The 26,716-nt window shown below is 40.1% G+C and overlaps 1 protein-coding gene across 2 annotated transcripts; it reads right to left on the bottom strand.

Moving 5' to 3' along the window:
* On the bottom strand, nucleotides 1–26,716 carry PNPLA4 (patatin-like phospholipase domain containing 4). Of its 2 annotated transcripts, XM_011974159.1 has the most exons (7): nucleotides 26,559–26,716; nucleotides 25,207–25,399; nucleotides 21,358–21,452; nucleotides 21,070–21,205; nucleotides 11,390–11,455; nucleotides 1,362–1,514; nucleotides 1–158 (listed from the first exon to the last, which is right to left on the bottom strand). In XM_011974159.1, exons 2-7 carry the CDS (start codon nucleotides 25,384–25,386, stop codon nucleotides 27–29), a joined length of 762 nt encoding a protein of 253 aa, XP_011829549.1. In that variant the 5' UTR covers nucleotides 25,387–25,399; nucleotides 26,559–26,716; the 3' UTR covers nucleotides 1–26. The 2 variants fall into 2 exon arrangements, with proteins under 2 accessions (XP_011829549.1, XP_011829558.1); XM_011974168.1 differs by lacking the exon at nucleotides 25,207–25,399 and having other exon boundaries at nucleotides 26,559–26,568.

The raw sequence follows: 26,716 nt of genomic DNA, 5'->3' as shown, positions 1-26,716 counted from the left end.
TTTTGCATTATAAGCTTTTAAGCATTTTATTCAAACCAATTTTCTTTAAGTAAAAACTTAATAGTGTCATCAAAACCACATTGATACAGAGATTCCATTTTCCTCTTGCTTGGGGGAAAAAGGGCTTGGTTGAGTCTCACCAGGTTTGCCAGGGACAACTAGAATAAAAAGACTGAAATTTAAGCTGTAGGATATTGCAGTACAGGAAAATATACACTATTTTTATAATCTAGGTTTTCTTATCACAGATACAATTAGCAGTAACAAAAAAATCAGTAGGAAAAATTTAAATTTCAGAAGTTACCTCCACTGATACAGTAAAGGAGGGTTTCTCAGCCTTGGTACTGCTGACATTTGGGGCCGCGACGTCTTAATTGTGTGATGGTCATGTGCACTGTAGGACGTTTAACACCATTCCTGGCCTCTACCCACCAGATGCCAGGGGCACAACTGGGACATGATAACCAAAAATGTCTGGGTACAATATCATCCCACGTGGAAAACTATTAGACTAGATTAAGGCAATCAGTATTTTTATGTCAATTATTCATTTGGGTCCCTAAGTTTTTCTCGACTATTTTTATACATTTCATTACTTCCATCTTTCTAAGCGAATAAATGGTTTTATTTAAAATTGCTCTGGGCCAGGCGTGGTGGCTGAGGCCTGTAATCCCAGCACTTTGAGAGGCCAAGGCAGGAGGCACGTGGTGGCACGTGCCTGCAGTCCCAAGTACTTGGGAGGCTCAGGCGGCAGGATTACCTGGGCCTGGGTGGTCGAGGCCGCAGTGAGACATGATCTTGCTACTGTACTCCAGCCTAGGGGACAGAGCAACATCCTGTCTCAAAGAAGAAAAAAATTGCTCTGATATCCTACCAAGTTTATTGATGTGAAAAAGAAGTGACAGTTAATAAGCAGCAAAAACGGGCGGGCATGGTGCATGTCTGTAATCCTTTGGGAGGCCAAGATGGAAGAATCACTTGAGTCAGGGAGTTTGAGACCAGCCTGGGCAACCTAGTGAAACCCTGTCTCTACAAAAGATAAAAAAAAAAAATAAGCCCCGCGAGATGGCGCACATCTATAGTCCCAGCTACATGGCAGGCTAAGGTAGGAGGGGTGCTAAAAATAAAATAAAAATAAATAAAAATAAAAGCAGCAAAAAGACTTAATGCTGACAGTCCATAAGAACCCAAGTTCCTATGCCTGATACATGTTGTAAAGTATTAAACAATACACTAAAGAGAAGATGCAACCCCTACCTACAATTATCAATGAGCTTCCAGTGCTTGGGAAACACGTTGAAATCTGTGGAAATTTTTAGTAGATCAGGACTCTTCATATATCACTGAACATAATTACTCACCATGATATCCTGCTTGGCGATATTAACATACAGATCCAGCTGCCCTTTGTCCTGCGGGGAGATGTCCAGTCGTCCACTGAAGGGGGAGATGGTCACAGTCCGGCCGACGGGCAGGATGGGAAGAGCGTTGGTGAGGCCTCCGTCCACCCACTTCTGTGGAAAGAAACATCTCACGTCAGCACATGTCAACAACACATCCCGCACAAAGAAAAGCAGATTCTAATAATATGTGTGCTTTGGATATGCTTTTAAATTGCTATTTTTGAGGACTAATCCCATTAGGGATCTGTTTTGGGGGTAAAACAAATCTTGGTACACATATCACTTACCAATATAAGAACAACTCTGGACAGAATTTAACTAGATTATTGTCTGTAAGACTTGAATTCTTACTGATTAGAGTGTGCATGCCTAAGAAGTCATGTGTAATTAGATTGGGGCTCATTATTCAATCAAACTAAAAAGTCAAATTTACCGTGGATGCTGAACAAAACATCCACCACCAGAGGAGGTTCCATTTTTATTATAAGAATTGGAAACTGGCATTTTCTGTGGCAAACTTAAAAAGTAAATACAGCAACTAGAAATGCTTCTAATTCCAAAGTGGTTCTTGTGCTCTTGAAGCAAGGGGCATGTCCTGAAGCCATAAGGAGTGGGAGTGCTGCATCAAAGCATACATTCCTCAGTAGGCACTCAGTGCTCTCAAGCCCACCTCAAAGGGGAGTGAGTGATGGAGAAGGCGGAGGACAGAAGCCTCCCAAGGAAGAAAATGAAACAGTCTTGGGGCAATGAGGACAGACAATGAGGTGCTCAAGGTGTGTGCAGCCTCAGCCCCTAGCTCTACAGAAGTGCACGATGAGGAATGGTGACAGAAGAATCACACAGACAATATTCCTTCTGCTGTCTATTCCAAGGCCAAACAGTCTCAATGTAGCCATGATCTGATGTATTCACATGATCAGCCATAGCAATCAATAAACACAACACACATGGAAATAACGTCCAAACTGTCTAAGTTTATCTGTTATTAAAAATAGCCTTCAGATAATATACAAAAAAACCAAAAAGTCTGGTAACACTTGAAAGTCCTGTATGCAGGAATCTTCAGTGAAGTTTGTAAATTGAGTTGTGCTTGAATGTGTAAAATGAAATGCAGATAAAACAAATCTTTGTTATTCAACATAAAGATGGCAAGAGGAGGGAGAAAACAGGCCAAAATAAAATGTTCTCAACTCACTTAAAACCATGCACTCATTTCTTCCAATGTGTCTTTTTCATGTCCTTCTTAATTGTGTTTATTTATTTATTTCATCTTTTTTTTTTTTTTTTGAGACAGAGTCTTGCTCTGTGGCCCAGGCTGAACTGCAGTGGCGCCATCTTGGCTCACTGCAAGCTCTGCCTCCCGGGTTCACGCCATTCTCCTGCCTCAGCCTCCCGAGTAGCTGGGACTACAGGTGCTCGCCACCACGCCTGGCTAATTTTTTGTATTTTTAGTAGAGATGGGGTTTCACCGTGTTAGCCAGGGTGGTCTCAATCTCCTGACATCGTGATCTGCCCACCTTGGCCTCCCGAAGTGCTGGGATTACAGGCATGAGTCACTGTACCCAGTCAATTGTGTTTATTTCTAAAGCTGGTGACAAAATGAGTGGTATTACATTATTTACAAAGGCTCTAGCCAGCCACGAACTCCTCCAAAGGAAATAAAAGTAAACAAATAAAACATAAAAATGGGTTGAAAATTCCTTTTGAGAGAATTGCATTTTGGTGGAGGAGAGAGTATAAGTAGATTGGATTAAAATAAAACTGACCTGTATAATTTGCATATTGTCATTATGTTTAAAAGAATATAAAGATTATGATATGTGTATTACACATACTTATTCGTATATGTGTATATGCATGTATATATGTGTTTGTGTATGTGTGTTTATATATGTATGTATATGTACACATAAAATATAGCTGGTTATATAACTGTATTATCTAAAAGGGAGGTTTGCAAAAAAAGGCTCGAAAATATCTGATTCTGTCCCAGAACTTGCTTTTTTCCCTGATTGCTTTAGGTGTAAATATCAAATTCTGGAATAGGATAATACCCAGAAGGGAAAAGAAAGACAGCTTCCAAAATTATTTCATATTGTCAACAGAAGCTGTCATCAATGATGTAAAAATTCATATAGGTTTCATCAAGAAAAATTAAAGATATGAAACTTTAAGTAACAGCTCTTCTGATTTATTCAACTTAATGAAAAGAAGGGCAATCTGGCTCATTAAATTGGAAAGTGTTCTAATTTACTGTGGGGTTAATGACTGCTGTTTCAGGGAATTGAAAATCCTTTTTCCAAATTTTGTTCACTCTTGTTAGCTTATTCTGATTAGATAAATGACAAGGGAAAATGTACAGCAGCTTATCAAACTACTTGATTAAACTTGCAATGATATCAGCTCCTTCTATAACCCTTGATGCTATAGCCCCACTACTCAGATACACTAAATGTGGTACTTCTTACTCCTGATTTATGCTCTCATGAGCTGTATCACTCAGGACAATCACACATTCATTCAGGCATGCAGATTCCAGCAAAGTTTCTGGAAACAACTGTCACAACAACAAATATTCTTCAACCTCCAAATTAAAAGTAGAAACATTTTATATCTTGTGCTCTACTGATAGTTTAAAATCTGGCATAGTAAACACTTCTGTCCATGAATTCTCTGGCTGTTCACAACATATGGCTGTGAGTCATTCCCATCTTCTTGCTTCATGGGCAGCATTCTACATGCTGATAGCTACTTCTATGAGCTTCTGTGACTCCAAAATTGTCCTTAAGAAAAATAGCTGCTGGTCTAAAGTTTTCCTGTACGTGTGTCAGTTTTCATCACATAGCACCATCATCCTCAAAGGAAAAGGGAGAGCAAGTACATAAAAATTCCAGGGCAAAATAGTTTCAAAATCATACTCGTTACAGGCTGTACAGTGACCACCTCTCGGTCCCACTGCTAGACCTACTATTCTTTTCTCTAATCTTTGGCCATATTCTAAGTGTGTTCCACATTCAAGTCAATGCCTGAGTCCTAAGACATAGAAATAAGCAACTGCTCAATAGAAAAACAGAAACAAAACAAAAAACTCATGCCCAATTGTGGGGCAGACATCTACTGTGATTGTTCTCTGAAAGTTACAGCATTGAAAACTACAATTAGTGGAATCACTTCTAAAGAGATAAGGCTACCTGTTACACCTAAACAGGCTAGAATATTCATCTGGCAGTACTTGTTAAACTTTGCTTTATACATTGGTGTGTTATGGGTACCTATTGAGAACATGCCTTATGAATTCAAGTAACTGCTATTATGTAATGTAGGTGGAAAACTTAAAAAAAGGACTTGATGAGTTAATATCCACTGAAAGGGCCAGTTTATTCATTCAGTAAGTGATCCCTGAGCATCCAGTGTGTGTCTGGACGTGTGGTAGATGCTGGGGATATGTTTGTGATAGAACTTCAATGAAGGGCTCCATTTTCTTAAGGTATATTTCATTCAAAAAAACAAGTGAATAAAAAATACTTTTCTGGAAGAATGAATAAGATGTTGCTATCTATAATTATTATAAATACCATGACACAGGGCCTAATAGTGCAAAAGTGATTTCACATGTATAATTTAATATGCTCTTTACAAGAACCCTATAAGGCAGAAAGGTCATGCTTGTATATTCAGTTACCTCATGTTACAGAAGAAGAAACTGAGGCTTGCAGGTTTCCTTGCTATAGTTCACGGGGTGGCAAAGTACGGCCCATCATCTGCTTCAGTAAATAAAATTTTATTGGCACAGGACCAGGACCTTTTGTTGAGATATTGCCTGTGACTGCTTCCCTCTACAACAGCACAGTTGAGTAGGTGTGTTGACAGAGACAATGCTGAGGGTATTTACTGTCTGATACTTTACGGAGAATGAAACATCTATTGCTACCGAATATACAGGCAAGAAGGGATAGAGTTGTCTTTTCACTTCAGGTTTTTTTTCTCACACACTGTAAAATTCAGGGATGCTCTATGGGGCAGGGCAAATTAGAATTGATTTCTGAGGGGTGAGAGAGAAGAACATGTGCTTTGAACAATAATTTCATATTTGCAAACATGTCTGCATTGCTTTCATGAGACAGCCTACAGATAGCAATGCCCAACAATGCTCTTGATTAGCAATTCCTAAAATAAAAGGGAGAGGGAAAGAGACAACGAGATACCCACCTCCTTGGACACAGGTGAGAATCTCCCAAATATGGTGAGAAGAAGACAGATGAGATTTTTTAATCAAAGAAAGACAAGTAAAAATACAATTCTAAAAGAGAGGTTGAGAAACCTGCCATACTAACCTCTACTAAGTATTGATTCTTGGTGCATTGCTTTCTTGGTTTTTGCATGTGTGAAGGATGATTAAAAATGATGACTCCAGATACCTACTTTTGAGAAGGCTCTAAAGGGTTATTTAACAGTTGACCATCTATAAACACCATATAGAAAATTTTCCCTAGAGGACTAACAGGTTGTTTCAAAAATTAAACAGACAAACCAAAAAAATCTAAAAAGTCACTGAAGAATAATAGCGTCTATTTCAGAATAACTAGAAATTGATATCCAGGTTTCCATCCAGCCAAATCTAGCTGGTGACAAGGCCAGCTACCACTGTTTGCTATGACAGTGACAGAGCTGCATTTCTATGTTAAAAGTCTAAGCCATGAGGAAACAGGAGCCTAAGGACCACAGTATCAACCTCATATAAAAGCAGTTACATGGAGTATTCCACAATTCTGTTTCCGACAGAAGTGTCAAGAATGAAAGAATAAATGACCCATAAGGCCAAATTCGCATGGACTAGGATAATACAATGGTGCATTTTCATGTTCCTGTAATAGTATACACTTAATCTTAGCCAAAAGGCCAAGAAGTGATCGTGTAATACTACAGAGTCAAAATATTACTTGAATTCCAATTCAGATGAAAGGAAACAACGCAAAATCCTACAGCCTTTCTTTTCTTTTCTTTTTCTTTTCTTTTTTTTTTTTTTTCCAGACAGAGTTTCACTCTTGTTGCCCAAGCTGGAGTGCAATGGCGTGATCTCTGCTCACTGCAACCTCTGCCTCCTGTATTCAAGAAATTCTCCTGCTTCAGCCTCCCGAGTAGCTGGGATTACAGGCGTGTGCCACCACGCCCAGCTAATTTTTTGTATTTTTAGTAGAAACAGGGTTTCACCATGTTAGCCAGGCTGGTCTCGAACTCCTGATCTCAGGTGATCTGCCCGCCTTAGCCTCCCAAAGTGCTAGGATTACAGGTGGGAGCCACCGTGCCCAGTCAATCCTACAGCTTTTCTTCTGATCTGAATCTGCCAGTTCTGGAGATGATTTTATTCTGATATTTTAGTCACCTGCCAATGCTAATTCTCTTTTAAAACAAATCAGTTAAGAATTCCTCTTGAAAATTTTCATTCTTATTCCAAATTGACAAGAATCTGTGAAAACATGGCCTAAATGTGTGAACATTCCTGTGGATTTATTCTACCATTGGAAAGAGTTCATATGTAGTAAAGAAAAATCATTAGTCAAAAATATAGGACTAAACTTCAATTTATTTCCATTCATTCACTGACACATCTATTAATGAGTATGTACTATAAGTAAGGTACTAAAATAGTCATAAGATGAAGCCAGAGAAAACTACAGAACTTTTTAAAATAATATTTTTTAAAAAGCAGTTTTTTCTTTCTCTTTCTTTCTTTTTTTTTTTTGAAACAGGGTTTTGCTCTGTTGCCCAGGCTGGAGTATGGTGGTGTGATCATAGCTCACTGCACCCTCAACCTCCTCAGGCTCAGGTGATCCTCCCACCTCAGCTTCCAAAGCAGCTGGGACTATAGGCACATGCCACTATGCCTGGCTAATTTTTGTATTTTTTCGTAGGGACAGGGTTTTGCCATGTTTCCCAAGTTAAAAAGAAAAAGTAATTTTCAAAGACATCATTCCACTTTAAACCACTGGTAGAGGGTTTTGAAAGGACTCATACTGGTGTTTGCTCTAGTTGAAATTAATCTTATGTATTATTAAGGTATGATTCTTCTAAGCGATTAATAAAAACATTTTAATGCACATATTGGATCCACAAATATATCTTAATAAAATCCAGCAATACCTGCAATGTAGAAATAAGGAGGTCTGTGTATTTAACAAAAGTCACAAGTGGAGAGAATAGACTCTGCCCCTGTTTCCCGAGTCCCACTTGGTCTGCCTTTCCTGACTCAATGCCACAAACATAAGTAACACTAAGTCTCTTTTTCCCCTTCTGCCACCTCCACTTTTGTCACTTCAGAAAAACAACCAAAGACAACAAATACATCAAAACCTGAGCTCTATGAAAACATGAAAATCTAGAAAATGAGAGGTGCATTCAGCATGACTGAAATGTTTAAGTAATTTAAATCACATAAAAAGCTTATACTAACATTAAAACACTGCATTTAAAGCAACCTTCACACTTCCCTGAAAATGGAAAGGAAAGATTCTAGAAAACAACTCCGCATGGAAACCCTATTAGAATGTGGGAGGTGATCAGGCTTAAGGAGAGTTAGTGTTAAGCAGAGAATGGTACTTCTAAATTGTTGCTTTCTGGTGTTATAAACAATGCGAGGCCGCTGTGGCTCTCTTGTCAATCATGTGCGTGAGGCCCCCTTATTGCAGACTCCATTAAACAACAGAGGAAAACTGAATGCTTTCAGGAGACATAAGGTTCAACTCTACAAGTAATTATGATGTGCCTCCTATGCACAGAAACCACATGATCAGCAAGACACTGTCCTGGGACATTGCCCAGGGTCAAGGGGCTTGGGTGGGTCGCTTTCCATCTTCCTCACAGTTCTGGGCCTGTGCGTTCCCTGCTGTTTAATTGTGGCTGTCACTCTATGTTCATGTCCAAAGTACTCAATCAAATCATGGAAAGTTCACCAGAAACTCTGATTCCTCACTCATGTCCTTTTAAACATTGCTAGTCTTCCTGTCACACACCCACGACATGGCACTGGGGCTGGACAGGAAGAAAACAAGGAATGCATTGTTTGAAAAGAACTAAAGGGCAAAGCAGAGTAAGAGGCACAGTAAAGATAGAAACATTAAGGACTATCTTGGGGAAGTTGCCCCCTTCTAAGCTCAGAGACTTCAGTGAAATAGACTGACGTCTTTACATCTCAATTTCCTCACATGTAAAATTGGAAGTAAGAATCCCTACAGCAGATAGCACTGGATTCTGGTGTATACAATAATAACAAAAGTTTTAGGCTGGGCACGGTGGCTCACGCCTGTAATCCCAGCACTTTGGGAGGCCAAGGCGGGCGGATCATGAGGTCAGGAGATCGAGACCATCCTGGCTAACACGGTGAAACCCCATCTCTACTAAAAATACAAAAAATTAGCCGGGCATGGTGGCAGGCGCCTGTAGTCCCAGCTACTCAGGAGGCTAAGTAAGGAGAATGGCGTGAATCTGGGAGGTGGAACTTGCAGTGAGCTGAGATTGCACCACTGCACTCCAGCATGAGTGACAGAGCAAGACTCCATCTCAAAAAAAAAAAAAGTTTTACTTCTTTTTTTCTGGTAACAGGAATATTGAGGGCAGGATGGTAAGGCAGACTCCTCAAATCATTTAGGACCTGGGTATTTCCAGTTCACTGTTTGGCCATCTTCAGGGTGTGATCCTTGACCTCATGATGAACAATAGCTGCTGGAGCTCCAGTAATCATATCTAAGTTCTGGGCAACAGGAAAAATGGAAAGGTATACAACTTTCCTTGTACTGTAAGTCCCACAGTTATTCGGCTCACATGTCATTGCCCAACAATAAAACAAACGGCCACACCTAACTGCAAGGGAAGCTGGGATATATAACCTAGCTGCACAGCCATAGGTCCAGATATAAATTGGGATTCTGTTACTAAGGAAGAAGAAGAAAGTGTATATTGGAAGAGAACCTGGAGCCTCTACCACCTGCCTCTCCTTCTAAGATAGAAACACTTAATTTGTAAGTGAGAGACTGGCATAATAGGGACATAGAGGAAAAATATTCTAATTACTAAGTGGCAAAGTAATTTTACTTGTCAATTCGACATTTCATTAGGTATTTCAAATGACAGCATCCGAATATGTGGAATTTTACCACTCACTCTCAACCCATTACCTTCTGCTCTATCAAAACATACATTCTCCATATTAACTGAAGCCTATTATGATTTGCACGAGAGAAAAGAAAAATTCCAAAGTTCAGCAAAGCTCAAGGAAAGACACTGATGAGGACCAATGAGATCAGAACAGAGACACTGCCTCGATCCTATTAGCCAAAGGGTTTGTAAAACTCAGTTCTTTTGTTGAGAGACCATGAATTCCTTGAGCACAGGCCTGGTGCTGGGCCCTCAAAGTGAGTGAATGAATGAATGAATGATGGTTAAAGCACTTTGTATGTACTCTTTTATTAATAAATAAATATATATTACATATATATAAAACAAATGTAATTTATTCATCCTGAATATATGCCTGATCTGATATATGCTAAATACTTTATTAGATATATGCTAAATACTTTCATTATAAAATATGTATCTCTGATATGTATTAAATATCTACACTATTTGATTATAAAACATATATCTCTGGCATGTGTTAAATAGGTACTATATTTGATTAAAAAATACATATCTCTGGTACATGTTAGACAGATACTCTGATTATAAAATACATATCTCTGGTATGTGCTAAACAGATACCCTATTTGATTATAAAATACATATCTCTGGTATGTGTTAGATATCTACTCTAATTATAAAATATATATCTCTGGAATGTGTTAAATAAGTATAATATTTGATTAAAAGATATATATCTCTAGTACGTGTTAGATAACTGATTATAAAATACATATCTCTGGTATATGTGCTAAACAGATACTCTATTTGATTAGAAAATATATATCTCTGGTATGTGTTAAATAGCTATTCTATTTGATTATAAGATGTATATTTCTGGTATGTGTTAAATAGATACTGCATTTGATTATAAAATGCATATCTCTGGTATGTGCTAAACAGACACTCTATTTGATTAGAAAATACATATCTCTGGTGTCTGTAAAATAGCTATTGTATTAATTATAAAATGTATGTTTCCATCATATGTTAAATAAACACATTAAACCAAATACTACATTTGGTTATAAAATATATATCTGTGACATGTGTGAAACAGACACCATATTTGAGAATAAAATGCTCATATTGAACCTGTGTCCACGCAATGGGGGAGCTGCCTCGGATAGAATGGTGAATACTCAAAACAAACTCTGTGTAGATCACAGAAGGAAGCTGGGTCACACTCAGCGCAGACTTTAGGTGCATGCCCATGTCTAAATTTCCCTAAAAGAACTGGCATCCTGTCTTAAGTGCCAGCTCCAAGAGAGGAGCACTCTCCTCAAACAAAACGGGTTTTGGCCTTACAGTGATCAATGTGTCTGGGTAAGTAGAGACCCTTGGAAGTGGGTCATCCCCTAGCAGAGGGGCTGAGGGCAGGCTGGAAGGAACCCATGCTGCATTGTCTGGGGGAGGACAAGGTGTGGAGCCCTGAAGCCTTTTCTCACCCTGATGGTGGTACAACTCTGCTTAGAAGGGGCTGTGAGTAGGACTTTACTATGTGGGGAAAAAAAATCATTCACTGCCAATAACAACAGCAACAACAGAACATATATATATATACATACACACACATATATATATGATGAAAATAAGAGCACCACAGTCAATCATTCCCATTCACGAGATCTTGATGATAAGTTATCACTGGTCCTGTATTTTTTTTCCTCTTAAAGAGAAACAAAGCTATTTATGAGGAAAAAAACATATAAACTGATTTGAAGCCACCAGAACAATTATAAAATTGGATGTTTCGAAAGAAACATATTAATATGGGGAGGAAGGTAATTCCTCAGTTATAACAAGCTTACCTGCCCTTTGTATTCCACTGGCTTCAGTCCTGCATAAATGGGCACAAAACTGCTGGCTAGGAGGACCTAGATGGATAAAATAAAGCAGCTCATGACTACATGCATGAACATTCAGACAATACAGTTGATGTAGTATTGACTAGCAAAATCTCAATAAATAAGCCCCACAGACTTCAAGTGCAGCACTGCACATAATTACATAAAAGATAACACTTTTAATAACAGAAAAGACTCTAAACAGATAGGTACAAGTTGACACACTCAGAATCAATCAACTTCACCTGGGTAAAAATCAGCATTTTTATAGTAGACACACAAGTTATTATAAACCAAAATGTAAGGTAAGTCTAAGTTCCTGAGTATGTAAAGGTTACAGAGAAATTATTTGTAATGTTCTACCATATACTGTAAAAACCATGTTGCAGTTGCACTCCTACTTTCTGGAGGAACAACGCCCTCTGATTACGACAGGAGAGGTTAGGCCACAGCTCAGAGATGTTCTCATTTATGTCACCAGGATTTGCAAAGGGAATGACATATTTTATGTTCCAATGACGTGGTCAGGATATGTAATAGAACCCTGGCAAGCAGTGACATCAATTATGCTTTAGCTCCCATTTAAAAAGTTGAAAAAGATTGTCATTTAGGCAATTACCATTCCATACATCATAAGAAGTTGGGCTCTGATAGCTTTTCTGAAATGTAAATGTTTTATTTTGCTGTGTAGTTTCCAAATCACTAGTGTTCTATTTGAAAACATACAGCATTAGATACTGAATATTTTTTAAGCTATAATCTTTCAACTGATAAGTGAAAGACTCTGGCTGTTTGTTGTCAAAGATTTCATGAGACCTTTTTTTCATCATACATTATTCAGAAACGGATTATGGCTCAAATGCTGACTTGCAGATCATCCATTTACAATTATTTAGAACTCAAAAGGCATTTCCTCTAAAAATCAATATTATAGGTATGGTTTTTGGGTCAGCTCTCAAAAGCCTATTTATTCTGAACGGCAACTAAATTACAGATTCAGTCAGCAGCATAACAATTTCCATAGGAAAATCCTCTTTTGAGCTGCAACCCGACACAGCTGGAACCTACTCTTGCCATTTTTATTTCTGCACCATGTACAGGGAACTTCCATAGCTTTCTTATGCAGTGGTTCTTCCTTGGACATGTCTCCTGTTTCCTCATTACCAAAAACCCCACTGAAAGGACAGGGACTTGTGTCTCTCCTGGTATGTCCAGCCCTTGGCAGAGCTCGTACTCAACAAACATCTGTTGGGTATTTCTCTCCCTTCTCTGTGATGTGAATGGACCCAACACTCCTCCACCTACCTCAATAGTGGGACTAAAGAAGGTTGCCCAGTGCTGTTGGTGGCATGCTGGTTGCAAAGGCACAGGCCTGGTTGTAACAGCTCCTATAGCAACAGGCTCCTGACAAATGCCCAAAGAAGTTTCTGGGGCCTCAGGTTTCAGCAGTGGCAAATTCAAGGATAACAGCACAACACAGGGACTCCAGCAGGAAAGAAGGTAAGAAATAGCCATGTGTGAAAGGGTTCTGTTGCACCATGCTGGCACTAGGTGCCAGAACCAGCTATATAATTTCTGGGTCCTGTCCAAAATAAAATAAATGCAGGGCCCCTTGTTCATAAAGTATGGAGAATATTGAGATGTTGGCAGCAGAGCATTAAACCAACGGTGAGGCCCTTTGGATAGTGGAGCCATGTGCAAATGCACAGGTCATACACTCATGAAGTAGACTTTGCCTCAAATATACTGTCTAATTTAATTATTTCTTGGCCCTGTCTCAAAAAGATAAAGTTGCTCAAAGATCTCTCTGCTAATACATGGTTGAGACTGCCCCCGGCATCAATTTATTTTAATATAAAATGTATATTTTACCAGAGCCAACATAAACATTTCAGATTTCTCACAATGAGTCTTTTTTTCATCTTTTGGTCAATTTTATACACATCTATCTCAATCGCTTGTTTATTGAAATAGTGAAAGCACGCTAGTTTGCAGCACTGTTTCTCAAAGGAAAGCAGGCACTTGTATTTATTTTTTATGTGCTTGTTTATTTATTGATTACAAGGCATAATAATAACCTCACACAAGGTCTGTCAACCCTCTATAAAATGTCATTGCGGACATGCCCGCATCACGACATTCTTCTCAAAATCTCAACTTTAAATGGCCCACATAATGCAAAACTGTGACATTACAGCAATCATGCTTCTTTCACAAAGAGGCAAAGCAGAAGTGAGTAGCACCTTGGGTGATTTGGTGAAGATCACTTAATAAATCAATAGGAGAGAGAGGACAGAAAGCAGGCATCTTCAACTCCAACCTTCTCAGCCCACTGGTAGCAATAACATCATTGGCTTCAGAGAAAGGTTGTTTACGGTTAAGGTAACTGCATTCACCCTAACTAAACCCAGCCTTATCAGCAATTGGCTATACTTTTAAAAAAATAATCACAGACCCTAGGTATGTTTTGCAAGCACAATGTAGCTATTTAATGAACTTATTCAGCAAATGCCACACCACAAAGCAATAACTAGAGCAATTTGTGGATAGCACACATATTGTGAAATTACAGTACTTAGAGGTCTTTAAAGAACCAGAAACACTCCATAAATATAATGATTTATTTCATTATTCTGCAGAGAGACATGTGAACTGCAAAAAAATCACTAACCTTAGAATTACGGTTTGTTTTATTTTCTTTTCCCCCGTGTCAAAGTAAAATGTAGAGTTCACAGGTTAATGCTTGGAACTATTTTGAGATATTTTGATGAAAAATGCTATCCAATTACTTTCCTACAGATAATAACAGTAAGAATCCTCCTGAATGATATGAAAAGTGCAGTGAACTGGAAAATACTTGTCACTCCTCCAAATAAATGTATTTGTTTTTGTCATAGCTGACTCTCCCTTTATATGGACTGATGATTTGTATATCAAACCAAGTTTAGTGGGGAAATTAGCTTTAGATAGTTAAGAGCTAAGTAGCTTTTCTTATTTGTAGTCAGCTTACTGCCATTTTACTGCAGGCAAATAGGATTTCCTAAGAAAGGAGATAAAGACTGACATTCTAAGGTCATATAATAAAATATTATGCCTAAACATATGCTTTTAGTGTATTTCACCTCACAATATTCCCAGTGAAATTCACCTTGCCAATGAACTTCAACACGTCTACAGCACTTGTTCTCAGCTGGGGGTGATTTTACCCCCAGGGACGTTTATCAATGTGTCTGTCATAACCTGGGGTAGAGGGTGGGGGGCGGTGGTGTCCTGCTGGCATCTACTGAACAGAGACCAGGGATGCTGCTCAAATTCTTACAAAGGATAGACAGCTGTCACAAGAAATAACTATCTGGGGAATAATCTGGGTCCCTACTGCCAGGAGTGCAGTGTTTGTGGCTGAGAACGCTGATGTGGAAAGCAGGGGTGTAGTTTTCACACCCTATCACTTGGTACAGCACTTTAAATGTTGGACATATGTGAAACCACTGATTTGTGTTCTTACTAAATACACAATGATAAAAATGAGAGCTAGTGTCTTCCTATAGCAACAGTATAAAACACTGCCAGGTGCGCATTCTCGACACGTTCTGATTGACTCTCTTCATTTTGCATTTTATAGAAAAGAGGTGTTTAGAAAATTATGTGGCCTAGCTTCCTTAGGGATTAAATTCTCAACAAGTTTCATTTATGCTTAAAGTTTACTGTGGACTTTAATGAGAATCTAACTGTTTATACAGAACCTGCTGGTATAGTTGAAATTCAAAGACAGATTCAAATTTATCTTCCTCAGTTTTTCCAAGATAATGACCAATCTCAAATTCAGTTCTTATTTCACCTTCACAAGGCTAAATGTGAGAGGATCTTGTTAAGAGCATTCTCACACATGCGAAGAAATTCAGGACATCACTGCAATAGAGACAGGGCAGAATTTTCTCAAGATGGCCAGGGACACTACTGTGCAGGAAAGGCTTCCTGGGTACCTCTATCCTACAGCATTCACACGTGTCAAAAGACCCTTTTGGAAAACACTTGTGTATCAGTCTTAAACATGAAGAATTCAATGATTCGTACCAATTCAGGGAAGTAGTGGAACTCCACCACGTCACTGCACTGTTAATTTTTTTTTTACACATCATTTTAGCTCAGCCATGGAGGTTGCATATGACTTTCTTTTAACCTAGGGGCTCACCTCCCTAGTTATGCTTTGCTGAAGGCTAACATTAAAATGTGTTTGGATTTCCTAGTTGCATGCATGCTTCTAAAGAAAAACAGCCCACAACAAAATCTGGAACTCGAAATGAATGAGTTGGTATGCAAAATGCGCACACTTGACACTCGGGGGATACTCTGTAGAGCGGCACACCAGGAGAGGAATCAGGAAGGAATCATGCAAAATAATGAACAGTATGAAGAGATGGATGTCTGGAGAGTGGAGGCACTTGAAGGTGACCATGCACATCTGGTATGTACTTAAGAGTTGATGAAATACTTTCATACATACTTCATTTGGCCTTGTTCTGAAGGTATCCATCTTAAAGATGAAGAAACCAAGGCTCCAAGAAGTTGAGACTCACCAAAGGTCCCAGAGCCCACCAATGACAGGGTTAGGTGGATGTGTACCACCCCTCCATGACTCTTTTCCATCCCCTAAATTATCTGCATTTGCAGGAACTGATCTCATCTTGGTTTTGATCTGTTGGTGACCCACAGACATAAAGGGTCATCCTTGGAGGGAACATTTTTCTGGGTGTGGCACCCAGAAATCAATCTCTCAGATGGGAAATAAAGATATGATTTTGGAGGGGGGCCTCCTGGGGCTCTGGTTAACTCTATAAAGGGGTCTGCCCTCTGCAGGCTGCCTTTAAGTAGTTGAGCAGCAGACACCATCTGTGTTTCCCTTTGTTAGTACAGTCACTATAAGGGAGGAGCGGAATGGTTGACACCAATAAATTCTGAACAAAGGAATGCCTTAAGGCCTGCATCTGTCTTATAACGGTTTATAAAGTAGAAAAGACTGAGTTAAATCCTCATGAACATAAGATTCAAAATTCTGTGGAAATTCAACTCTAAATAAAATGAAGAGTTGGACCACACAGTCCGCAAGGGTTCCAGGAAAACAATCAACTAGCATTGCAGCTTTCAAACAAGTGATTTTCCATGCCACTACAGGTGAAGCTCATTAAGATAAATTAAGTATGAATCATCATACAAAATTATTTACTTTAAAAAAGAAGGCTTATGATGATGAGCTGTAAAATCAAATGCCTAAAGGTGGCAAGAACTCAGCAGCAACCATTTCCTGAAGTATTACAGATATCAATTAGCACATTGTTCATGAAGACAGGTGATAAGTAAGGGGTTAAAGAGTAACATTGATAAGAAAAAGTAAGTCCTATTCAGCCTGAAGAAAAGAAAGTTGTGACTGAACATGGCTTTAAAATATCATGACAGATTCATACAAGGGCGCTGAGCAGGGGTGTGTATGGGTTATTATTTGTTCATTATTTATGAAATATTGGCTCCATTCAGCATGCATAAAGGGCTTTACCATTTAAAACACACTTTCACATGTTTTATCTTATTTATTCTGCACAGTAACACTAGTTAGTATTACTGTGCGAATTATTCCATTTCAGAGATGAGAAAACTGAGACTCAAAAATAATCAGTCCAAGAGGACGACGTCAGGAAACGACAGGCCTAGACATGATCACCAGGACACTCATAAAACAAGTAACCATCCTTGAGGAGATTCAAAAAGACCTCAAAATACACACACACACACACACACACACACACACACACACACACACACTCTCTCTCTCTCTCTCTCACAGATTCTAAGCTACAGGTTTCTAGTTGGATTTTCAGGTACGTAGGCACACTGTCTGTAACAAACAGCATCAGTCAGCTAGTGGATAATGAAAAACTAGGCATTGTAAAAAAAATTCAACTATTAAGTAGCAGAACAAATGAGTTAATGATAAAAACAGACAGAAAATACAACATGGAGCAAAGTTTAAAGGAGGTGAAAATCATCAGTGTTTAGTATTTCATGCTCTCCCATGCTCTTTTCTCTAACTTGAGTTTTAATCAACCTCTCTCTTTCTCTCTGTCTCCCATCCCCTCCATCTAAAGAATATCCAGATACTGGGAAGTAGACTTGTATTAGTTCATTTTCACACTGCTGATAAAGACATACCCGATACTGGGTAAATTATAAAGAAAAAGAGGTTTAATGGCCTTACAATTCCATGTGGCTGGGGAGGCCTCACAATCATGGTGGAAGGTGAAAGGCAGATGTTGTGAGACTTATTCACTACCAGGAGAACAGTATGGGATGGGGAAAACCATCCCCATAATTCAATTATCTCCCACTGGGTCCCTCCCACAATACATAGGAATTATGGGAACTACAATTCAAGGTGAGATTTGGGGGTGGGGACACAGACAAACCATATCAAGACCCCAGGCTGTGTATTCAGAGCCAGGTGTACCAAGCGCTGGGAGACCTGCAGCTACCCATCATCGAGCTGCTTCAACGCATGGCTTCAGAGCCTCCTGTCTCCACCTAAAGGGAGTGGGGTGACCTTCAGGCAGCCTTCCCAATCCCAACCAAAAAGGTCAGAAGCACCATCCTCCCATGGCACCACCTCAGACAACATTCTCCCACCATCCTCTTCTTTCACCGGAACATATATACTTGATCATGTCCCTACCTGGCAGGGGGGTTACTTTACTTCCTCTTCACGCTTATTCCTTTCCTACATCATCCCTAGTCTTCCCACACTGTCACTCTTTTCTGCTAAATTCTTCCTGAGTATTCCAGGCATAGGTTTCACAGTTTAACAGTCACCATCTGCTATCATGGAACTATTCATCCTTCCTTCTTTTTAATTCTGAAAAAGGTTAAAACATCCTCCTAAACACGTAGAATGTTTCTTGTAGAACCCAGAATAAATGTCAATTATTCGATTTTCTCCTTACAAGTATTACACATTTGTGTCAACAATTTCTCTTCTGTTCAATGAACTCAACTAATTACACGAATTCTCTGAATAGTTATTATCCAAAACAAAGGAACTAGAAAAACATCATGTTTTCTTAACAGCAACAGTTTGCTATTGCCGTTATAACAAATTACTACAAATGTAACTGCTTCAAACAAGACACATGTATTGTCATACAGTCTGAGGGTCCAAAGTCTGGTATGGGTCTCACTGGGAAAATCCAGGTGTCAGCAGGGCTGCGTCTCTTTCTGGAGGCTCTGGGGGAGAATGTGTCTCCTTGCACATTCAGGTGTTAGGAGAATTCAGTTCCACAGGTTACAGGGCAGATGTCCCCTTTTCTTTGCTGGCTGACAGTGGGGAGCTGCTTCCTTAGAAGTCTCTGTGCTCCCCTGGCATGTGGCTCTTACATCTCCAAACCAGCCATGGTACACAGAATCCAGGAAAGGTGTCCATTTTTCAAGATTCAGGTACTTAGTTTGGGTCCACTTGGATAATACAGGATCATCCTCCTATCTCAGACCTTAAACTTAATCACATCTACAGAATACCTTTTGACAGGTAAGGTTATATCTGGACAGGTTCTGGGGATTAGGGTAAGGGCAGCTTTGGGTGTCATTCTTCTGTCTGCCACATAAAAGAGATGGATAGGGAGGATGAGCATTTTATCCAGCGTGGGGTAGAGTTAGGTAAGAATGCTAGACGCGTGGACCACAGTCACAGCTGGGCCCCAGCCAGCTATGTGATTTTGCCCGGGTCTTAGAGTACGGAGGGCCCAGTTTCTTTCTTTTCTTTTGTTTTAAATCAAGCCAGTGTAACAGATACAACCTTGGTTCATATCCATTCATTTCACACATATTACAGAGTGCCTACACAATGGCTAGCAGTGTGGCAGGTACTGGGCTGTAGCAGTGAGCAAACCAGAGAAAGCCCTGCCTCTTGGAGCTTACACTCTGGTGAAGGAGGATGGACAATAAAAGCTAAGCAGGACAGCAGTAAAGAGGTATCATGCTAAAGAGTGATACGTAAATCAGGAGGGATGTAGGGAGATCAGGGGCTGAGAGTTCTGTCATTGTAGACAGAGAAGCCAGGGATGGACTCTGTGAGAAAGAGAGATCTGGGGGCAGAATCCCTCTCATTTTATGTCACAAGAGCACATAGTCTGTTCCTAGATAAACACGAAGATGTATGTCTGCCCACCGCAAGCCTTATCTGTCTGTATTGGACATTGATGACTTAGGACCACTTAGCATGGGTTGCCCAGCTCTTCCCTTTACACTGTCAAATCTACATAATACTGTAATGAGATTATAGAATAATGTCTTCTTATAAGATAGAAAGACTCTTAACTTGTAAGTGACAGACTGACGTAACAGGGATATTGAGGAAAAATATTCTAACCTATTAAGTGGCCAAGTAATTTTACTTGTCAATTCAACATTTCATTAAGTATTTCAAATGACAGCATCCAAGTATATGGAATTTTACCACTTACTCTCAACCCATTACCTTCCGCTGTATGAAAACATACATTCTCCCTATTACCTGAAGCTTGTTATGATTTGCACTAGAGGGAAAAACAAGAAAAAACTCCAAAAGAAATACACCCTTTCCACCCTACAAATATTCAGTGTATTACCACAGCAGGCACACTGGTATTTGGAAATCAATCAGCTGAAGTATTTCCCAGAGATAATGAATTCTCAACCAACCAACTTTCAAATGTGTTTGGACAGAAAGACATCAGAACAAAATGGAAGAAACAAAACGGAATATTAGATTGAAAAGTTAAGAGACCTGGGTACCAGAATTGGCTCCCACTGCCACGCAGGATAATCTTGGGTACATTGGTACATACATCACATAAAATATTTTCATTCACTTCTCTGTTAAAAACATAAAAGGGATCAGGTGCGGTGGCTCACGCCTGTAATTCCAGCACTTTGGGGGGGCCAAGGCAGGCAGATCATTTGAGGTCAGTAGTTCAAGACTGGCCTGGCCAACATGGTGAAACCCTGTTTCTACTAAAAATACAAAAAGTAGGTGGACATGGTGGTACATGTCTGTAATCCCAGCTACTCAGGAGGCTGAGGCAGGAGAATTGCTTGAACCTAGGAGACAGAGGTTGCAATGAGCCAAAAGTGCACCACTGCACTCCAGCCTGGGCAACAGAGCGAGACTCCCTCTCAAAACAAAAACAAAAACAAAAACATAAAAGGGTCACAATAACACCTATCCTACCTGATTTACAGAAGGACTTGAAGGACTGAATAAGAGAGTACATGTTAAAAACCCTACATACACTCCAAAGTATTAGCCACATAGATTTCGGGAATTATTGCTACTAAATTGCATCAGCGACTTGCTTCACATAATCAATGTGAGATCTGAACATTGTAGGAAGACACTGAACAAGTACAGGGAGCTTTTGGATGACAGTGCATCATGAGGTGGCCTCAGGAGGGATCCTGGTGAATACTTTCATCAAACATGTAATTTACTGAGCACTCAACCATCTATCGGGCCTGATAAGAGATACAGGATCTAAAGAACATGGTAATGCTCATTACTTTTATATAAAGTATTGAAATCAGCACCTGCTGATTTCTTCAAATAGGAAACATGGCTTTATTACCTTAATGAGGTCCTCCCTGGAGGAAAAAGTGGAGACTAAGTGATTTTCTCTGGTTCTGGTGTTGGTGATGGACACGTGCAGTCGGTTCTGGGCCAGCTCGTGAGCGTTGGGAGGAAGAATCGACTCTATTCCACTTCTAAAGAAAAAGCAATCTGCATCATTCACTTTTAATTACTGAACGCCCTGTAAATATTTTACAAGAGAGAATGCTGAGCTTGCCACAGTTTGTACAGAGAGTCGTCAACATTCTGTCTTCATGTACTTTTGGGCAAAATGTACTCTGTATACCTTAGTTGGGCCATGATGTCATAACCGGGTGTTACTGCCCCAAAAGACTGCCTTCTGATTTCTTCGGCAAACTTGTAGGTAAACTGGTTACATTCCTAAAAAAAGAAAATTAAGAAGTGACCCTATGTGTCATCAAAGGTGTGCAAATTCTCCACCTGGCTGGGGCCTCACCCACCACTCTCAGGCCCTTTGCAAGGTATACACTCTCAAAATCCTAATCTTTTTTGTTTTTTCCTTTGTAAAGCACCTTAAATGGCATTTGCCCCGTCTGAAAAATCCTTGAAGGCTCAATCTGAATTTTAATTGAGCACATTCTTCAGAAGGTTTCCTCAGCGCAATTAACCTTCTCTCCCACACCTATTTTGTGGTCTCAGCAGCAGTTTGATTACAACCCTGCAATAAAGCTGATTACAAATGACAGCACCAGTGACAGAAATAGGAGTGGTGACGTCTATGGTTTGCACAGACTGAACCAGTCTTCGGAGATTCATCTTGGGCACTGGTATTTTATAAAGTCTTTCAGGGATGCTCTGTCTACCCTGGACTGGGATCCACAGAGGTGACACTGTCAGTTCATCTTCACATCATCCTGCAAGGTGGGTATAACCATCCAACTTGACAGATAAGAAAACAGAGGATTGGAGAGTTCAAGTACCTATCCCAATATCTCACTAAAAATGAGTCTCAGAGCCAGGATTTACACCCAAGTCTGTTTTGTATTAAATAATGAATTAATTTGGCAACTAACTGGACACCACGTACTTGGCTAGGCACTGGGACTTGGACAGGACAAGATACAAAGAAACTGTGCTCATGACATTCATAAGTGCCTCCAAGAGCAGGTGACAGAGGGCTATGAGAGCCCCCACGAGGGTGTGTTTGGCTCTCATTTAGTGCAGAAAATAAATAATAACAGGTAAACTAATTTGAGAATATGAGGACATCAAGTCTCAAATTCAGGTAAATTATTCAATGTCTTAACATTGCAGAATTTCAGTTAAGTGGCTATATTATTGCAGTGGTCTCTCCTCTCCCCACAAAGATATCCACATTCTAGTCCCTGGAACCTGTGACTAGGAGACCTTTGTTAAAAGGGACTTTGTAGAGCCAATTAAGGACCTTGAGATGAGGAGATAATCCTGGATGACCTGGGTAGAACCAATGTCATCGAAAAGGTTCTTGTAAGGGAAGGAGGGAGGTAGGAGAGGCAGAGTTGGAGAGATTTGAAGATGCTGTGCTTATGGCTTTAGAAATCAAGGAAGGGGTCAGGAGCCAAGGAGTCTGGGCACCCTTCAGAAACTGAAAAAGGTAAGGAAATGGATTCTCCCCTGGAGCCTCTGGAGAGAGTGAGCAAGGACATTTTGATTTTAGCTCAGTGAGACCCTTTTAGACTTAAGATCTCCAGAGTTGGAAGATGATAAACACATGCTGTTTTAAGCCACTAAGTTGAAGGTCCTTTGTCAAAGCAGCAACAGGAAATGAATACGGTGTGTGTCAACCTCCAACCTCGTGGGTTGCCAAAGGTTTCCCTCCAATTTGACACCCAGGCTGGGACTTAAACATAAACAGGAATTGGGCAGGGGATGAAGGTGAAAGCAGAGGATAGTAAAAACAACAGCAAGAACAACTCTGAGAGGGGCACAGAGCTGAAATGCGTCCCTAAGGCGAGCCACAAGTAGGGCTAAGTCACATAGGGCCTTGTGATACAAGCTGAGAAACGTGGGCCACATTATCCTAAGTCAACAGACAGCCTCTGCCCCGGGGGTAATGAGGTGATCAGATATACCTTTGGGTGACATCACTCTAAGTGCTATGAGGTAGGTGGATTGTAGGGAGCTTGAATGGATATAGGCTGCAGGAAGCTCCTGGGTGAGAAATGGGGGTAGCCCCACCAAATGTATGTTCATTCTACTGAACTAGACTACCCATCTAGCCTATTTCTTTGTACTAATTTTAGTTATATTCAATACTCTCCATAGCCCGGACCAGACTGTAAACTTATTAAAGATCGACTTACTCATCTTTGAGTTCCCCACTGAGTCTAGCATCATGCCTTCCTCGCAAATTGTGAGGGCAGAGGAAAGACTTGCAGCATTGAGCTCTTCCATATCAACGTCTAAATTTGCCTACCACTTAAAACATGCCCTGTATCAGGTGCTCCTCTTAATTATTCATGCATAAGCTCAGAACAAGATTAATTACACACGTATTTGTCACAACAGTAAAAAGCTTGAGGAACTTACATCATCAGCAAGAATCAAGTGAACACGAATCTGAGTAGGTAGAAACATTTGCTAAAAAACACTCAAGGCTATCCTACAGGTGGATTATTTCAGATGCTAAATATAAAGTAACTAAAATAACCTTAAGTCAAAGGGTTACTTTGGCTGAAAAACTATTTTGAACAAGAACAAATGAGGATGCCCTAAGGAAACTAAGAAAATTATTTTCTACCTTCCCATGGGAGCACCAGATAAAGACATCTTTTCGTCATACCAGCACCATCAGACAACACAACCCAGTCTCTCATTTAGTGCAAAAAATAAATAACAACAGGTAAACTAATCTGAGAAGATGATGGCATCAACTCTCCAATTCAGGTAAATTATTCAATGTCTTAACATGGCAGAATTTCAGTTAAGTATAAGTGGCTGTACTATTGCAGTATTTCCAAATCAGGTTAATTCTAAATCATATAATACATTTTTTAATTTGCTGAGAATTGGAAACCAAGTCTACATAACTCCAAAGCTTAGGATTTGCCAGAGCTCAAGAAAAGACTGCAGTAGAAAGGAAGAAGTAACACCCTGAGAGTCCTCTGCTTCAAAAATGAAACACAGTTATGGGAAGGAGGTAGCTTGTAATTCAAAGCATATGAATCTGCTAGTTTAGGGGGAATTTTCCCACCTCATTTATACCTTGCATGGCTTACGGTTCTCATCCTGTTTAATCTCTGCAGTTTTTAAATCACTTTTCTAGTTCCCTGTAAATCAACCATACAAAGACAGGAAGATAAGTGGATTTCTGAATGATTGGCCTCAAATCTAGCTTCCCTTTGATAAGCAGCTCACAAAAGATCTGAAGTGAGATTTTGATGATTAAAATTGCATAGTTTTAGAATTTTAAATGTGACTGAAATTCATTCTTGGTCATGAGGGTGTTAAATTATTATTTCATTATTGTTCAAAGCTGCTAAAGTATGTAATGATTAACAAATATAATATCCTCCAACTACAGAATCCAGCTCTCACAGTCAGCAAATGTTTGATCACTGTCTAGATAGCAGAAAACAGATTTTTAAAACACAGATTGCATTAAATAAAATACTGAATGAAGACTTATTTGTATTACTTCTGGATAAATTGCTTGGAACTCAGAGCTTCCTTTCACTGTGAGAATTAAAAAAGAATTAAATTCCTATACCATCCCACTTAATAGAAACTGCTTGCCCACATTTTAATTTATATGTCTATTTCTACGTAGCAGTGAGTAGAGACTTGTTGCCCACATGTTCAAGGCCTTGAAAACAGGCCCCATGCTCTTCTCATCATAGAAAGAGGAAATATCCTTTGCTTGAAAGGAACAGAGCTGGAATCTTAAGGATAAATAAAAACTCAAGAGTAATATGTCATTTTATTTCCTTATTTCACTATCACGCAAAATAATCTTTTCCACAACCAGAGCACAGATCCCTAATAATTACATCTTAAAAGAAAAGTCCTAATCCTTTCTGTTTCCAAGCAAAGGATTAATTCTCTGCCGTGTTAACTTAGTAGAGTCAATGCTCATGTTTGCCTTTGGGTCTTAATTTCTTGATGAGCAACACAGTCTAAGTTACTACTTAATTACCTCTATTTTTTCTGGTGCTGTTAGCAGAACAGAAGCAACCAAGGATCCCGCAGACGCCCCGGCGAAAGCTTTGACATCCTTCAGAAGTTTTTTGCCATGTCTGCAAAGTGCAGATGCTGCCCCCAAGTGGTAAATGCCCAGAAATCCACACGCTGCAAATGACAGGTTGATGTGCTTCATTCTAGCTGCAGCACTGGCAATACAAAAAGCAAAAATGCTGTAAGTTGGAATAGTTTATCCCACGTACTGTGTAGTCTTATGTTGATCATCGTTCCAAGGCTTTCTTCTAACATCATTCTCTGTTTTAAACACAGTGGTTTCAATTAATTCTAATTAAACACAAGAATATTTCAAGGAAATCTTTTCTTTCCCTCCTCACCTTGACCCAAGTCTTATACATTAAAAACAAACAAACAAAAAAACCCCCAACATTCCACATTTATTCGGTACATAGATTATGCAATCTACGATTTAATTACTTGGCAAGAAACAGATGTATACATTCCAATTGGCAAGGGCATTTGGTCTTTTCTCCTGACCCTTTGAAACGTTTTGCAGGGTGGGGGCGGCACTACCATTATGAAACAGAAAATTATTAGAGACCGTATCAAATTCCAAATGAACAATACATTTGTTCTTGGTAAGTGTATCAGAAAAGTTTAAATATAGTTCCCTACTCCCCTTCCCCATTTCTATTGAGCACCCATATTTTTATGAACGCCAATACAATCACTCAGTAACGCAATAAGCACTCACTCAACAATGCAATACATTTCTTTGCCAAGTATCTCAAGACTAACTGAGGTCATGACTGGCGAAGGTAATTTAAGGCTCCATGAAATGTCAGCCACGCCACTTTATACTTGGAACACATCTAAATAGAAAATTATGTTTTCCTATGCCTCAGTGCGCACTACTTGCCCACGTGAATGCAATTGTGCCTCCACAAGGCTGTCCATTCTGAAGGCCTCAGGGTTTCCTTGGGGGCCCAAGGGCCCCATTCAGGGACCCCAAGATGAGGCACACTGCAGGGCCTCGAATTTAGGGACCTAAGACCGCCTATTACTGATGCACCCGGCCAGGCCCTGTGAGGGCAGGAGGCTCGGCCGCCGCAGGCTGCGCTGGCGTCCGCGTAGACTGAATCCCAGTCAATGATCCGGGGGCGAGCCCCAGTTTTGATTCCACTTCTGCAAATGGGGACGGGAAGGGGTTTGGGTGCTCAGCATCCAGGCGGCCAGGCCCAGCCAGCACAGGCACAGTGCCCTCCGGCGGCTTAGAGGCCGGCGGGGCCGGGGTGGTCCCCGCATCAGTACCGCAGGAGTACACCCTTGCTGGGCCCCAGGGCTCCGTACCAATGCAGCCCCGGGACACTTCCGTGTTGAACGAGCCCCTTTAAGCAGCTGGCGGGGCCCGACCGTCATTCAACGCCCTTCCGCCATCAAGGTAAAGCTACGCTCTACGCAAGACGGCCCAAGAAAGTCCTGCGGCAGGGGTTGGTACCGCCTCCCGC

The sequence above is a fragment of the Mandrillus leucophaeus genome, unplaced genomic scaffold (assembly GCF_000951045.1).
Source record: "Mandrillus leucophaeus isolate KB7577 unplaced genomic scaffold, Mleu.le_1.0 Scaffold1008, whole genome shotgun sequence".
NCBI classification, from domain to species: domain Eukaryota; kingdom Metazoa; phylum Chordata; class Mammalia; order Primates; family Cercopithecidae; genus Mandrillus; species Mandrillus leucophaeus.
Note: the sequence above shows the minus strand (reverse complement) of the source record. Positions and strands in the feature narration are given on the sequence as shown.

Excerpts from the sequence above, each read along its gene's own strand:
- PNPLA4 (XM_011974159.1), bottom strand. The coding sequence starts at position 25,386 with ATGAAGCACATCAACCTGTCATTTGCAGCGTGTGGATTTCTGGGCATT. Across the intron at positions 21,453-25,206 it reads CAGCACCAGAAAAAATAGAG|GAATGTAACCAGTTTACCTA; the intron begins GTAATTAAGTAG and ends TTCTTTTTTTAG. Across the intron at positions 159-1,361 it reads TCGCCAAGCAGGATATCATG|TTGTCCCTGGCAAACCTGGT; the intron begins GTGAGTAATTAT and ends TTTTTATTCTAG.